Below are 16,903 nucleotides of genomic sequence, written 5' to 3'. Positions count from 1 at the left end.
GTACAAATTTTTTTTTTTTGGTGGTGGTAAGAAATGATTTGAAAAAGCATAGTTAATGTCACTATACTGCTATAGTGAGGAGAAATCTTAAATAATGTCAAAGAGGAGCACTGGGTTTTTTCTACCTGAAAAGTAGGCAGCAGCAGCACAAGTATTAATACTTATTTTTGCTCACCTAGCAGCAGGGACTATATATCTACTTGGTTCAATGCTATGCTTCAGGTAGGCAAGCACTCAAATATTAAATGAATTCCTCGTCTTCTTTTCTTCACCAGCAAAGAATGATGCTCAAGCCACAGAACAAAACCTCTTAAGTTTACCACAGAATATCAAAAATATACTCAATTATTACATAATATTTACAATAAACAGCTCCTACTATATATGCTGAGTGATTTACATATACTATCTTTAATTCCGGCAAGTAACCCTGTAAGGTAAGTGTTAAGCCTATTTTATACAAGATCTGAGGCCCAGAGAGGCTGGCTGACTTGCCCACCCTCTCACCCAGGTAGTCAGCGGCAGTGCTGCTGTGTCCAATCTGAGCAACAAGCTGGTCTCAAGGGACAGACACTAGCAATATAGAGTAAGACGTGGCCCTGTGACTGAGATTACAGAATGTCCACTACAAAGTACATACACCTTCCATTTTAAGAAATGTTTTTCCTTTAATTATAATTCAGGAGCTACCTGGATGTTTGTCCCTATTTAGGATTTACTCAATTGTTGACAAGTAAAGCCCAACTCCATTTTCATGATTCCCAGCCTTCCTCGGGGATTTGGGGAAAAGGGGCTAGAAGGCTAATCAGTGAAAGTACACCCTCCTCTGGAGTTTGCCTGGGTGACCACCCTGAGAGTAACAACCATTGCACAACTATTTCCTAATGTCAGGGCTGGAAGGGGACACCAGTGGCAGTCAGTAGGCTCTTCACAGAAAACAAGCCTATACTATCTGACAGGGACCATTCTGGGCACTTTATCCCATATTCCTGCAAGGCATTTGAGATGCTTAAATTTTAAATTTTTTATTTTAATTAATTTAGAGACAGGGTCTTGCTTGGTTGCCCAGTGATACGATCATGGCTCACTGCAGCCTCAAACTCCTGAGCTCAAGGGATCCTCCTGCTTCAGCCTTAAACTCAAATAATGAGGACTACAGGTGCATGCCACACCTGGCTAATTTATTTTTGTAGAGTCAGGGTCTTACTGGCTGGTCTCAAATTCCTTGGACTCAATCCATCCTCCTGCCTCTGCCTCCCAAAGTGCTGGGACTATAGGTGTGAGCCACCACACCCTATTTTATTTTTTCGAGACAGGGTCTCCCCCTGTTGCCCAGGCAGAAGTGCAGAGGTATGATTCAGTTCACTGCAACCTTCACCTCTCCAGCTCAAGCAATCCTCTCACCTCAGCCTCCTGAGTAGCTGGGACTACAGGTGTGCAACACCACGCCCAGTGGGGTTTCTCCAAGTTGCCCAGGCTGGTCTTGAATTCCTGAACTCAAGTGATCTGCCCACCTAGGCCTCCCAAAGTGCTGAGATTGCAGGCTTGAACCACTGTGCCTGGCCTATTTTTTTTATTGATACAAAATAGATGTACATATTTTGAAGTACATGTGATATTCTGATACATTGGTACAACGTATAATGATCAAATCGGGATAACTGGGATATCCACTACCTTAACATTTATCTTTCTTTATGCTGGTAACATTAGAATTATTCTCTATTTTATGGCATGAACCCGGGAGGCGGAGCTTGCAGTGAGCTGAGATCGTGCCACTGCACTCCAGCCTGGGCGATAGAGCGAGACTACCTCTCAACAAAAAAAAAAAAAAAAAAAAAAAATTATCTATTTTAAAATACAAGTCATTAATTAGTCACCCTATTGATCTATCAAACACTGGGTCTTATTTTCTCTAACTATATTTCTATACCCATTAATCAACCTCTCTTCATCCCCCCCACCCTTAAATTCCAAACTCTGTGCTCTTAACCACTATGATATGCCATGTAATGTTTGAACAGAACCAATCTTTAAAGCAAAAAATAAAGCACTGTATTCCAAAGGCAGACATCAGAGCATTTCAAAGCGTTGAGTCATGTTATCAAAGCAATGGGTAACTGAGAGGGTCTAGAATTTCACTTGTGCCTATTGTTGAATGCCTTTGCCTTTCAAGCTCCTTTTAGATTCCAGGTAACTACTTACATACTTATTGCATACAAAATTGCATCAATCTTAGGCCGAGCCAGGTGGACCATGAGGTCAGGAGTTCGAGACCAGCCTGGCCAACACAGTGAAACCCCATCCCTACTACAAATATAAAAATTAGCTGGACGCAGTGGCGGGCGCCTGTTATCCCAGCTATTCGGGAGGCTGAGGTTGCAGTGAGCCGAGAATGCGCCACTGCCTCCAGCCTGGGTGACAGAAGGACTCCGTCACACACACACCCACACACACACACACACACAAAAAGTATCAATCTTGACAAAAGATAATTACAAAACATCCTAAACTTGTTACACAAAGGTCAACTGGTATAATCACAGGTCATCAGTTTGGTTCACTGACTTGTGAAAACAAACCATCTGTACTTGTTTCCTAAGCTTTCCTGCATTTGCCACCTTAAGCAGAGTCAAGTTCAGTTCTCCTGGCGCCCTCCAGGTGCCTTAGGTTGGATTCCCCTCCGACAACCACACAGTGTTTTCCATAACAAGCAGCTCTGACTAGTTCTGTATCCCCAGGCACTAGCTTGGTCCCCAGTGGCTGGCAGTTTAAATTACCTGTGTGGGTGGTTTCTGGGCTAGTGTACCTACAAGGCTTGGGCCTTAACCCTTTAGGACTCAGTTGCCTTTGGCAGACTACTCATTCTGGTCTTCACCCACCAGTTGGCTGGAGCACCTCAGCATTTGCATTGAGTTTAGCAGGTTAGGACTAGCCAGTGTTAAACTGCAAGAAAAGAAAGCTTAAGCACACAATTTAGAAGATAAAGGGTTATACGCAAAATCCAACACGCTCCACTTTAGATGGCCAGACTAACTTGCTAAGTTTCTTGCTTATGGTCATAATGCTAGTAGGAAAAGCAGAACCAAAATCATAACATGGATAACTAGCCTGGGCAACACAGTGAGACCCCTTCTCTACCAAAAAAAAAAAAAAAGTTGGGCATGCTGGCATGCAACTGTAGTCCCAGTTACTCGGGAGATAGAGGTACAAGAATCACTCGAGCCCAGGAGGTTGAAGCTGGAGTGAGTCGTGATGGTACCACTGCACTCCAGCATATGACAACGCAAGACCCTGTCTCAAACACAAATGAAGATGGATAACCTTTTTCCTGTTTAGTGTTCTTTCCACAATACCATACCATTGAACAACAGCTCAAGATACCTTGCAAGGACCTTAAAGGTACTCACTGGACTGAGGGCCAAGACAGCAGGATAAAAGAGCCTCTATTGGACAGTTTAATGAAACTGACATTCCTGACATTTAGTGCCAACTACATAATTATGTCCTATACATTTCCAGAATGAAATATTGTATAGCCACTGCAATGTACTGAGAACACAACCGTTAAAGGGAAAAAGTAAGAACACCTCCCAACTATGTTTAAAAGACAAAAAAGCCTTAGCTGTGTTTACTATTTGATGTTTCTAATAGTGAAAATACTGTCCCCTCAGTATTGTAATTATTGAGTATAATTTTTGATCAATTTTTTTTTCCTGAGACAGGGTCCACTCCCAGACTTTCATGGGTGGCAGCTAAAGAAACGAGAAAAATCACCGCACAGTAAGAACTTCGTAAGAACTGAATGTATTAAGAACCTCCTTGGGTATCATGCCCTTCCTGCTTTTTTTGGCCACTACCTCCACACTTTAGTATGCGTACAAATCACCTGCAGATCTCGTTAAGATTCTAATTCAGTAGGTCTGAGATAGTGCCCAAGAGTTTTAACAAACTACCAGGCAATCCTATCTACCCACTTGGTACAAGCTCAACCACAAATGACAGTGCTTTAGATACCAGTAGGACATTTGTTTCCAAGTCACGCTTCTAGCCAGAATAGGGGCAAGCTGTCTAGCTACTGGGTAGGAGTCTGTGTCTAGTGGTTCCAGTCCTCCAGATGTTTCATGACCTACCCAAAATCTCAATGCTAGTTAGAGCCAGGACTAAAACCTAGTTAGCTCTTTGAACTCCCAACAGTGCTTTATCCACTGGGTCAGGAACACAGCAGTTTTTTTAAATGGGAAGTTAAGTCAACTAAGTACACAAACAATACACAAGGACCAAAGGAAGGCTCAACAGGTTTATATTGTTAAAATTGAGAGACTTTCTACATTTTGTATTTCTGAAATGCTTTATTTAGGTAAAACTAGTATTTGTTCTCCGTACCCAGAACTAATTACCTATCCATTCACCAAGTCTGTTCTTAAACATGTTTATTGAGTATTATTTAATTCAGAAGTTAGTAAAAACAAGTATGGTTCCCCCCTATAAAAAGAAGCTGAATTTTAAGAATGAGACTCCTTCACCCCATTTGAGGTGGGGGCCCTGGCCCTGTAGTAAAAGACTGAGATATGAATGCACATTTTATATTTTAAATGAAATTAAAAAGTATATGGCAACATGTTCCATGATTCTCCCCTTTCACCAACTAGAACTCATCTTACTGGGTAAGGTAACTTTATTTTCATTTTAAAAATGAGACACAGCAAATAATCTACTTCTAGGTTTCAAAATACCTACAAAAGCAGCAAATTTGAGAACTTCTGAACAGCAATGAATGGGTGGCCCAAGGACAACTGAACTCTAATTAGTCAGAAATTAGTAAATTATTTAACTGAATTAACATGTGCTCCAAAAAATTTAAACCCGAAATTGAAAATGATGAACCAATGGCCAAGTATTGTGTCAGAAAAATGATGGCGTTTGCCAGGTGCAGTGGCTTACACCTGTAATCCCAACACTTTGGGAAGCTGAGTTCAAGACCAGCCTGGCCAACATGGTGAAACCCCATCTCTACAAAAAAAAAAAAAACTACCTGGGTTTGGTGGCAGATGCCTGTAATCCTAGCTACTTGAGAGGCCGAGGTGGGAGGACTGCTTGAACCCAGGAGGCAGAGGTTGCAGAGATCGTGCCACTGCACACTCCAGCCTGGATGACAAAGGGAGACTCTGTCTAAAAAAAAAAAAAAAACAAAAACAAACAAAAAAACAAATACACAAAAATGATGGCTTTTGAGCGTCAGCTTCAGTGAGATATAGAAAATCACTACAGGGGCCAGGCGCAGTGGCTCATGCCTGTAATCCCAGCACTTTGGGAGGCTGAGGCGGGCGGATCACAAGGTCAGAAGATCGACACCATCCTGGCTAACACGGTGAAACCCCGTCTCTACTAAAAATACAAACAAAACAAAACAAAACAATTAGCTCCGTGTGGTGGCAGATGCCGGTAGTCCCAGATACTCGGGAGGCTGAGGCAGGAGAATGGTGTGAACCCGGGGGCGGAGCTTGCAGTGAGATCGCGCCACTGCACTCCAGTCTGGGTGACAGACCAACACTCCAGTCTCAAAAAAAAAAAAGACAATCACCACAGAGAAAGTATTTCCATTTTTGCACCAAAGGGAAGCAAGCTAACAGAATTTACATTTCTCATATACCCAAACACAAAAACTAAACCCCTTTTGAGCACTCCGTGCCTGGTGCTAGTCTGAGCATTTCGTATTAAATCATTTAATCCTCTGACAGATATTACTATTATTGCCTCCTGATACAGTTAAGGAGACTGGGGCAGAGAAACAACTCGAGAGGGCTGGAAATGGAGACTGCCCTCTTATCTACACACACTGCCTCCCAACCACCTTATATTCTTGTTGTTAAAGAAACCTGAGCCTGAACAGTTAAGTCTAAATTTAATCTCAAACATCACACCAAAGCCTATCATTCCTTCATGATACATCAATGCTGATAAAATTTCTAGTACAGAACAGTATCACGGAATAGCAGGGAGCCTCCTGGAACACAGGAGCACTGCACTCTGCTTAATCAAGGCTCTAAATTCAAACCCCAACATCAACCAAACCCTCCCCTCCTAAATGGGGCTACTGCACCACAGCGCATCAACCAAGGTGTGGCAAGCACAGGCAATGGATGCTATGAAGCTCGGACTTGTATCTGCCAGGAAATACTAGCATCCAATCAGAGGATGACAGGGTTGTTACCAGCTACTCCCATCGAAGCTTTAAGTGGCTTGAGGTCCAAGGACTTGAATATGGCCAGGATCCTTTCACAGAACACACAACAGAATTGTACATTTCACTGAAAACTTTTTATTGGTCTTTTGGATAGAAACGGGAATTTATTTGCCAGGAAGGATGATCCCATCATACTGAAAGAGAAGAGATTTGATTTTTCAGAACAGGAGGCAACAGCAGAGATTGCAGCAATGGCTAACTTTTGAGAATTCAAATCTGACTGATACATGAACTTGGGCTCTGAATCCCATCCTTTTCTGGACTAAGTAGGAAGCTGGCTGGTTTTTACACTGTGCTGAACTGCACTATCATCTGAGAAAGGGGGCTCCTGTTAAAGCCATATTCCTCCCCTTCCAGCTACCCCCACCATTCATGGTGGTGGGGAGGCCTAGTTCTGGATATTCTTTTAAACCATCATCCCTGGAAGCCCCTGATTTATCAAGGTGCCCAATATTCTAATTTTAAAGAAGGTACCCAGCAAATAGTCCTATATTTTGCATCCCCAAATCCCAACTCCATTCACCAACACCACATTCCACCACTTCACTTGAGATAAATCAGCTTTACCTTCTGCTGGAACCAGCGCATGGCCTCCTCTTTGCTGATTCTGTGTTTGGCCCCAATGCAGCCTGTCCTGCGCTTCTTGTCTGCGATGCTGAAACCTGGCCTACCCAGCACCTGTCCCAGGAATAACCAACAGTCACCTAGCCAGCTCAGAGTCAAGAGCAGATGGACAAGACTCAACATTACAGACAGATCTTCAAGAGTCACTTGGCAGCCCAGTGGATTCTGGAGCAAGACCCCTGATCTCAGTGTCTGACAAAGCTGCCACCAGCATCTCACACAACACACAGCCATACTATAGGTTTGCTATGGAGGCTGGAACTTTCAGCACCTCCCCCCAACCCCAGCCTATCTTCCAGTGGTGCTGAGGATCCTCCATTCCTGCTCCCCAATCTCCAAAACATTTTTTTTAAAAAATAACATTTAAAAATCTATAGCCACACCAGCAGTGTAGAAAACATAAAACTCTGAGAAGCACAAATATATATCTATATTTTCTTCCTTCTGCTTCAGCTCAAAAGTGCTTCTCAAAGGTGTGCTGTTCCTCCAACATTCTGTTAATATACAATTCTTATTACTTGTCTAATGAGGGTGTCACCATCTTTCAGGTTTCATGCTAGTCAGAACTTCTGATTTAGGCTATTCAGTTTTTATTGTTGGACCAAAACACGGCAGTAACACAAAAGGTCATTTCTATGTTAAAACCCCCTTCCTGATCAAACCACTGCATCACCCAAAGCTGTTTCTATAGGAAGAATCAGGGGAAGAAGAGCCTCAGTGCAGCCAACCCACAGACCAAATGTGGCACCAATACTGCCTCTCTCCCCAAAGTTTCAAATCACTGGCTGGAGGGAACAGTTTCCTTCATCCACCTTTAAGCCATGTGGGTGCTTTACAGATCCTCGACTGCAAGCTCTCCAACAGCAGGGATCTTGTCCATCTTGTTCAGTGCTGCACCCCTACACTTGCCACAAATGAGGCACATATTCCCAACAGGGAGGAGAACACAAAGGCAGACAATATTCAAAGCTGCAACTCAACATGTGAACACCAACATACCACATATGAAATAAAATAAAGATTCCCCTCTCCTCACAGACCAGGAGCGGGAAAAGATGAAATATTCATACCACATAGAAGTCCAGGCCGTAGATACCAATGCTTGGGTCATACTTGATGCCCAGATCGATGTGTTCCTGGATCCCAAAACCAAAGTTTCCAGTATCTGAGAAGTTGTTTTTTCTTAACTCATATTCCCGCACCTGTGGAGAAAAATGCAGCAATAACATTCCTCGTCATCAACTCCCTCCCACCCCCAAATAACTATTAATAGCTCAGTCTGCAACATGCACCCCAGAGCAAAAACAGAAGTCAATAGGCCGGGCGCGGTGGCTCAAGCCTGTAATCCCAGCACTTTGGGAGGCCGAGACGGGCGGATCACGAGGTCAGGAGATCGAGACCATCCTGGCTAACACGGTGAAACCCCATCTCTACTAAAAAATACAAGAAACTAGCCGGGCGAGGTGGCGGGTGCCTATAGTCCCAGCAGCGCGGGAGGCTGAGGCAGGAGAATGGCGTAAACCCGGGAGGCGGAGCTTGCAGTGAGCTGAGATCCGGCCACTGCACTCCAGCCTGGGTGACAGAGTGAGACTCCGTCTCAAAAAAAAACCAACAAAAAAACAAAACAGAAGTCAATAAAACTTGGCTAGGAACACAATCTGACTTCCTCACTACACCCCAACTACCCAAAATGACCTCTCCCAGCTTCCAAAGAGCAGAGAAAAACCCAGAGAAAGCAGAGGAATGAAATGACTCCCAAGCATCCTTTTTTTTTGGACAAGAGTTTCACTCTGTGGCCTAGGCTGGAGTGCAGTGGCACAATCTCAGCTCACTGCAACCTCTACCTCCCGGGTTCAAGCAATTTTCATGCCTCAGCCTTCCGAGTAGCTGGGACTATAGGCGCCCGCGACCAAGTCTGGCTAATTTTTATATTTTTAGTAGAGATGGTGTTTCACCATATTGGCCAGGATGGTATCGAACTCCTGGCCACAAATAATCTATCCTCCTTGGCCTCCCAAAGTGTTGGGATTACAGGCGTTGAGCCACTGTGCCCGGCCTCAAGCATCTCTTAAACCACCAAGAATAGTTTAACCCTGCTGATTGTAAAAAAGCCCTTTAGAAACTTAAATAATAAATGTCAAGTCACCAAAGAACAGAACATTAAATGTAACTTATCTACTTGTGTTATTAAGGGGGTGCTCATTAATATCACTCCATTAGGGGATTAGCCTCACCTTTAGACCCTTCTCCAAGATTTCTTCTGCCTTGGCCCCTCGAACTGTGCAGTGGACAGCAATCTTTTCATTTCTCCGGATGCCAAAGGACCTGACAGTGTATCTAGCTGCAGGAAGGGGGTAACAAGGAGTCAGATGCCATCACACCCCTACTACACTCACCTCCTTCCCAGAACACCATCTCCATGACTTAAAGAGGCATTAAGTATTCATCCACACTCTAAGTTGTGGTGTTCTAATTAGTGTCGCCTACATCTATTAATAAGATTTCATCCACAGCAGATTTTCCCATTTCCAGACATCCAGCCATCCTTCATTAGTTAAGAACAGTCATAATGCCAAAGTTCCAAGAAGGGCAAGTTCACAACCAGAATAAGCCAAAGAAGTCACTAGTAAGATCATCATGGTCCAAAGAAAATAAAGCATTATTGACAATAATCTAGTACTTGCTAAAACCTTATTATTATACTGTTGTCCACATTTTATACGTGAGGTTTTGAGAGGTTTATTAACTTGCACAACTGGTAATAAAAAGCAGGAGTGGAATCCAAAGACTTGCCACATTTCACCATCCTAAAGCAACGGCACATACACAACTCATTTTATCTTCCACAATTATCAAGTATTACACCCTCTTTATGCAAATAAAAAAGCAGAGGTCCAGAGAGCTCAGAGTCAGACCAGCAAGTGGTGAAGCCATCACTCAAACCCAGGCAATCTGTATACAACTTTTGAGATAGGGTCAACCAGGCTGTAGTGCAGTAGCACTATCATAGGCCATTGAAGCCTCTCATGCTCCTGTACAGCCCTGTTCTTAAGGCAGCCTATATAACCCTAACTGCTAATCAGATCTAATGATCTTTACTTCGTTCCTGATATTTCCACTCTATCTCATATCCTAGTTACTTGGGAAAATCTTTACTTGGTCTAGCCTTAGCTTAAGATCTGCTCATATAAAATCCAGTGTTCCAATCCCACATGCAATCTCGAAAACAAAGACACTTTTTGGTCGGCTCATGAATTTAACGCTTTAAGTGATGCCGACTGTCACTTTCTAAACAGACTCGACAGCAGGTAAATTAAACAAACAGGCGACCCAAGTGGGTAGCCCTGTCATTTGTCACTACTCACCTTTGGAAAACACAGGGGTCTGCCCTGTGAGCTGCTCCAAAACCTTGGCAGCTCGGGTCAGTCTGTCTCCACTCTCCCCAACACAGATGTTGAGACAGAGCTTGCGGATGCGAAGTTCCCGCATGGGGTTCTCCTTTTCACCTTGATCCTGCTGCAATGGAGAAGAGCAGCAGTCAATACACTCACAGCTGAGAGCCCTGAGTTTTTAATACTTTCTATCTGCACAGCATTTTTACTTCTGCTCATCCCAAATCGTAACGAAGAAGGTATCACCGTGTTTGGGAGGCATCAAGGAACGAAGTCAGCTCGGGACCTATTCTTCCTCCACGAACGGAACAGGTGAAGAGAAAACTCAGGACAGGTATTGAGTGTTAAAGGTTACGGACACTGAGATCGAACCCTAAGAGGCTCAGGATAACAAAGAGCGCCCCCACTGTAAGGGAAACTAAGGGGAGTAAGCGACGGAATAGAACTTAACTGCTGAGTTAACAGGAAACACGTGGTTATGCGACGTTCAGCATCCCACTCGGAAGCTGTCTAAAGGCTGGCACCTTCCCTAAGCCGAGCACCCGGCTAAGGTTTCCTAGCACTCAGCAAGTCTCAAGTCCCCGGAACCAGGAAAAGGCGCGGACCCTTGCCTCAGAACCCTCCATTCACCCCATCTGCCCTAGCTGCAGCCTCCTGACAGTGCTTCTGAGCTCTCCCGGCAACTGCCCGGAGCCGCTCTTAAAATGATGGCAGGGAAAGTGACAGAATTCAATCCTGCGTCCTTGGCTCGAACGGCTCTGCCAGTTTTGGGCCGGCAAGCATTGAGGGGTCCATACTCCTCGGGCTGCAGGCGAGGTAGCCCCCGCAAGCTCGGCCTGCCATGGATGGCGACGGATAAAGAAAAGCAAATCCAGGTCCCAGCTACTCACCGCCATGATGGAGTGCAGGAAAAGAAAACGGAGCTTCCGGCCCAGGGCCTTATGGGCCAGGAGGCGGGCTTTTTTCCCAGGCTAACCACAGAGATCAAGAAGAGGAAGAGAGGCGCATTTGGCTGCGCAGTGCAGCGTCGGCTTCCCCCTTGTGGGTAGGGCTAGCAACTGCAAGCAACGCTGGCTGAAGACCGGGATTTGGGTTTTCCAAAAATAGTTTTTGAAAGCGCCTAGAATCAGCACGACCTTGAGTTTCCGGACCTTGAAGACGTTCTCTCCTCCCAGTGTCAGGTGCTGGTGGTGCTTGTGTGATGAAACCGCCAAAACTACATTAAATCAATCATGCAAATTATGACGCAAATTTATTCTGTAGCTAGGATTATAGGCGCACACCACCATATCTGTCTAATTTTTTTGTACTTTTAGTAGAGTTGGGGTTTCACCATGTTGGTCGGGCTGGTCTCGAACTCCTGACCTCAAATGATCCACCTGCCTTGGCCTCCTAAAGTGCTGGGATTACAGGAGTGAGCCACCACGCCGGGCACAAATAGAATTTATACAAACGGAATGGTGTGGTAGCTCAAGAGTCCCGAGCTTGAAGACAGGCAGATGTGGTCCTGTCTCGATCAGTTAGTAGCTATGTGACCTTGGGCAAGTTACTACAGGGTGAGTATTCCTAACCTGAAAAGCCTGGGACCAGATGGTTTTTGGATTTGGGATTTTTCCAGATTTTGGAATATTTGCATAAACATAATGAGATATCTTGGAGATGGGACCCAAGTCTGAACGTGAAATTAACTTATGTTCCATATACACCTTATACACATAGTGTGAAGGTAATTTTATACAATATTTTAAGTAAGTTTGTTCATGAAACAAAGTTTGTATACATTGAACCATCAGAAACCAAAGGTGTCACTATCTCAGCCACCCTTGTGGACAGTCTCTGGTTGGTTGGCCTAACCATTGTTCCAGACTATAAATGTATATGCTACTGATAAGCAATACTTTCTTATGCTTATTCACATATGAGTACTTCACAGCAAAATATATGCTATGCCATTAATACCGTGAAAAAGTAATGTGTTCAGGGCAACTAAGCAGCAGAGGAGCATCACCGGAAAACCTGGATCAGCTGTGAAGCAACAGCGACCACCGGCCCCCGCCCCACCCGCCACCAGGCCAGCCGCTGTGGCTCACACCTGTAATCCCAGCGCTTTGGGAAGCCGGGGCGGGTGGATCGCTTAAGGTCAGGAGTTCGAGACCAGCCTGGCCAACAGGGTGAAACCCCGTTTCTACTGAAAATACAAAAATTAACCGGGCCGGCCGGGCGCGGTGGCTCAAGCCTGTAATCCCAGCACTTTGGGAGGCCGAGACGGGTGGATCACGAGGTCAGGAGATCAAGACCATCCTGGCGAACACGGTGAAACCCCGTCTCTACTAAAAAATACAAAAAAAAAACTAGCCGGGCGAGATGGCGGGCGCCTGTAGTCCCAGCTACTCGGGAGGCTGAGGCAGGAGAATGGCGTGAACCCGGGAGGCGGAGCTTGCAGTGAGCTGAGATCTGGCCACTGCACTCCAGCCTGGGCGGCAGAGCGAGACTCCGTCTCAAAAAAAAAAAAAAAAATTAACCGGACCTGGTGGTGCATGCCTGTAATCCCAGCTACGGGAGGCTGAGGCAGGAGAATCGCTTGAACCTGGGAGAGGAAGCTTGCAGTGTGCCAAGATCACCCCACTGCACTCCAGCCTGGGTGACAGAGCGATACCCTGTCTTAAAACAAATAAACAAACAAAAAACAGCTACCACAAATGGCAGGCTTTCAGTCTCCACCTATGATGCAGTGTTTTGATTAAAAGATTACTGGACACTGTAATTTTTTTTAAGGTGAGAAGAAGCATCAGAAGCAGTTATGGGAGCAGGAAGTGGGTCCCCTAGGGAAAAGGAGACGTTCTCCTGGATGGCTTTTTAAAATGTTTCCTCCAGAGTCATCTGCGTTTCTTTTCTTTCTTTTTTATTTTATTTTTTATTTTTTGAGGCACGGTCTTGTTCTGTTGTCCAGGCTGGAGTGCAGTGGTGTGATGTTGGCTCATGGCAGCCATGACCTCCTGGGCTCACATGATCCTCCCACCTCAGCCTCCCACGTAGCTGGAACCACAGGTGCACACCAACATGCCCAACTAATTTTTAAAATTTTTTGAAGAGATGGGGTCTTGCCGTGTTGCCTGGCCCACAAATCTTTAAAGATGTAACATCATGTTTCGTCTTAAATTTCTGCAACCAGCCAGGTGCAGTGGCTCATACCTGTAATCCCAACAGTTTGGGAGGCCAATATGAGAGGGTGCTTGAGCCTAGGAGTTTACGACCAGCCTGGGCAAGATGGCAAGACCCTGTCTCTACAAAGAACTTATTAGCCTGGCATAATGGTGTATGTGTGTGTGTTCCCAGCTACTTGGGAGGCTGAGGTGGGAGGATCGCTTGAGCCTAGGAGGCTGAGTCTGCAGTCAACCATATTTATGTTACTGCACTCCAGCCTGGGTGACAGAGTGAGACCCTGTCCTCACACCCCCAAAAATTCTGCGACCAGCCTGTTGAATATTCAGTTTCCTTAAATTTTCTGTTCATTGTGATAGATCTTGCTTGTTTCACCTTCAGTATACCATTAAGTGGCACATGCTGGATGGATCCCTCAGTACAATGCTGATGGATCTACTCTTTCTTTTTTCTTTTTTTTGAAATGGAGTCTTGTTCTGTTGCCTAGGCTGGAGTGCAGTGGCGTGATCTCAAGTCACTGCAACCTCCACCTCCCAGGTTCAAGAAATTCTCCTGCCTCAGCCTCCTGAGTAGCTGGGATTACAGGCACCTGCTACCATGCCCGGCTAATTTTTGTAGTTTTAGTAGAGACGGGGTTTCACCACATTGGCCAGGCTGATCTTGAACACCTGACCTCAAGTGAGCCACCTACCTCAGCCTCCCAAAGTGCTGGGACTATAGGTGTGAGCCATTGTGCTCAGACAGATGGATCTGCTCTTTCAATACACAATCAAGATCTTCATTTTTTTGCTTTCTGCATTGTTTTTCTCTTTCTCATTAACTTCTGCTCATCATTTTCAGCATATAGAATTTCACCAGTTTATCCTTCTGTTTCTTTTCTTTTCTTTTTTTTTTTTTGAGAAAAAGTCTCACTCTTGTTGCCCAGGCTGGAGTGCAGTGGTGCAATCTTGGCTCACTGCAACCTCTGCCTCCCAGGTTCAAGCAATTCTCTTGCCTCAGCCTCCTTAGTAGCTGGGATTACAGTCGCCTGCCACCACACCCGGCTAATTTTTTTGTACTTTTTTTTTTTTTTTTTTGAGACAGAGTCTCCCTCTATTGCCCAGGCTGGAGTGCAGTGGCACAATCTCGGCTCACTGCAACCTCTGCCTCCTGGGTTCAAGAGATTCTCCTGCCTCAGCCTCCCAAGTAGCTGGGACTACAGGCGTGCGCCACCACGCCAGGGCTAGTTTTTTTGCACTTTTAGTAGAGACAGGGTTTCACCACGTTGGCCAGGCTGGTCTCCAACTCCTGATCTCAGGTGATCCGCCCACCTCTGCCTCCCAAAGTGCTGGGATTACAGGCGTGAGCCTCCGCGCCCAGCCATCCTTCTGTTTCTTTAGGTCATCTATGTTGTTTATGCCAACACCATACTCTTCTGTAGGATATTTCACACCTACATTTCTGTCCTGTTTTTCCAGCAACTTGACTTTCTGTGTTGTAAACATAACTGCTTCCTCTTTTTCTTTTTTCTTTTTTTCTGAGATGGAGTCTTGCTCTGTTGCCCAGGCTGGAGTGCAGTGGTGCCATATAGGCTCACTGCAACCTCCGTCTCCCAGGTTCAAGTGATTCTCCTGCCTCAGCCTCCCAAGTAGCTGATTACAGGCGCCTGCCACTACACCCAACTAATTTTTGTATTTTTGGTACAGACAGGGTTTCACCATGTTGGCCAGGCTGGTCTCGAACTCCTGACCTCAAGTGATCCACCCGCCTCGGCCTCCCAAAGTGTTGAGATTGCAGACGTGAGCCACCTTGCCTGTCCTGCTTCCTCTCTTCCTTATCACTGTTACTCATAGGCATATCTGCAGGCCTTTGTTTACACTTTCAACAATATATTTACACCACAGAACAGAAAATAATAATGAAAAAACCACAGTGAGTGATGTGCATAGACCTCTGTCCTATTTAAGGTATGCATGGAACCTGCAGTTGGCATGTCTGGCCTGCACATGTGCCATCATGTTACCTCTTTTTTGTGTGTGTTTTTGAGATGGAATATTTTTCTGTCGCCCAGGCTGAAGTGCAGTGGTGCGATCTCGGCTCACTGCCGCCTCCGCCTCCCAGGTTCAAGCGATTCTCTTGCCTCACCCTCCAAAGTAGCTAGGATTACAGGCGCACGCCACCACACACGGCTAATTTTGTATTTTTAGTAGAAACAGGGTTGCACCATGTTGGCCAGGCTGGTCTCGAACTCCTGACCTCAGGTGATCCATCCGCCTCAGCCTCCCAAAGTGCTGGGATTACAGGCGTGAGCCACCATGCTCAGCCTTGTGTTACCTCTTGTGGACATGTTTCGTGGGAGAATCTGAGCCGGAGTGGAAAAGAGATATCACAGCTGACGGAGGCTGGGAGCATCTTTTTTCCCTCAGGAATGCTGAATAATGTACCTGCATTTTGACTGCCACCTGTCACATGAGGACAAGTGTGAAATTTTCCACTGTGGCTTCATGTCAGTGCTCAAAGTGTTTCAGAGTTTAGAGCATTCCAGATTTGGGGTTTTCAGATTATGGATGCTCAGTCTGTAATTAGAATCCTATCAGCCTCAGTTTTCCTCATCTGTAAAATGGGTACCTGTATCTCATAAGGTTGTTGTAAAAATTAAGATAATTATGTAAAGCACGTGATAAGGCTGAAATAAATTGTGACTCTTGTTATTAATATAAAGCTGGTATATCCAAGCAACACCCTCCTCTAAAAAGTGTTAGACATGGTATTGTAATCAAGAGAAGGTCATCCTGCAGGCATAAAGATGGCTCTGATACACAAGGACTTCAACCCCAGACAGCAAGAGGGCCCCCTGGCTCGCACTGAATCCTCAGCATAGGAGACCAGGACCCACGTTCCAGGCTACAGCTAGCTTTGAGTCAGCCAGTTCCTTTAATAGGAACGAATTGATGGAAAGAGGAGAACACAGCAGGTTTTGGTAGGGAAGGAACCAAGCCTCTTCCTTCTGCTGCCACAATTCCCTTCTCTCATCCCCATAAGCCATAGGCGAGATAGAAGCCCCAGCCTCCCCTGATTTCACCCAGAGGGACCAGAGGGCACTTCTGGGAAACTGGATTGATGGAGGAGGGTGAATGGAAAAGGCCCCTCCTTTGAACCTCCACCCTCAAGTACCCACTGGCCAACTCAGAGCTGGAGTTTTAGCCAGACTCCCAGGAGGGGCTACTTTGAAACTTGGAATAAAGAAACCACTGAATGGGCCAGGTGCAGTGGCTCATGCCTGTAATCCCAGCATTTTGGGAGGCCGAGGTGGGTGGATCACTTGAGGTCAGGAGTTCGAGACCAGCCTGGCCAACATGGTGAAACCCTATCTCTACTAAAAATACAAAAAATTAGCCAGGTGTGGTGGCGGGCACCTGTAGTCCCAGCTACTCGGGAGGCTGAGGCAGGAGAATTGCTTGAACCGGGAGGTAGAAGTTGCAGTGAGCCGAGATTGTGC

The 16,903-nt window shown here is 45.5% G+C and overlaps 1 protein-coding gene across 2 annotated transcripts; it reads right to left on the bottom strand.

The window, feature by feature from the left end:
* Positions 1–6,303: 6,303 nt before the first annotated feature.
* RPL11 (ribosomal protein L11) lies at positions 6,304–11,198 on the bottom strand. 2 transcript variants are annotated; one of them, XM_025403416.1, is made up of 6 exons: positions 11,154–11,198; positions 10,237–10,384; positions 9,106–9,212; positions 7,942–8,073; positions 6,815–6,925; positions 6,304–6,381 (listed from the first exon to the last, which is right to left on the bottom strand). In XM_025403416.1, exons 1-6 carry the CDS (start codon positions 11,157–11,159, stop codon positions 6,352–6,354), a joined length of 534 nt encoding a protein of 177 aa, XP_025259201.1. In that variant the 5' UTR covers positions 11,160–11,198; the 3' UTR covers positions 6,304–6,351. The 2 variants fall into 2 exon arrangements, with proteins under 2 accessions (XP_025259201.1, XP_025259194.1); XM_025403409.1 differs by having other exon boundaries at positions 10,237–10,387; positions 11,154–11,196.
* Between the last annotated feature and the right edge of the window lie 5,705 nt (positions 11,199–16,903).

The sequence above is a fragment of the Theropithecus gelada genome, chromosome 1 (genome assembly GCF_003255815.1).
Source record: "Theropithecus gelada isolate Dixy chromosome 1, Tgel_1.0, whole genome shotgun sequence".
Lineage (NCBI taxonomy): Eukaryota > Metazoa > Chordata > Mammalia > Primates > Cercopithecidae > Theropithecus > Theropithecus gelada.
Note: the sequence above shows the minus strand (reverse complement) of the source record. Positions and strands in the feature narration are given on the sequence as shown.

Excerpts from the sequence above, each read along its gene's own strand:
- RPL11 (XM_025403409.1), bottom strand. Across the intron at positions 8,074-9,105 it reads TCTTGGAGAAGGGTCTAAAG|GTGCGGGAATATGAGTTAAG; the intron begins GTGAGGCTAATC and ends TTTTCTCCACAG. Across the intron at positions 6,926-7,941 it reads ACGGCCTGGACTTCTATGTG|GTGCTGGGTAGGCCAGGTTT; the intron begins GTATGAATATTT and ends TTCCTGGGACAG.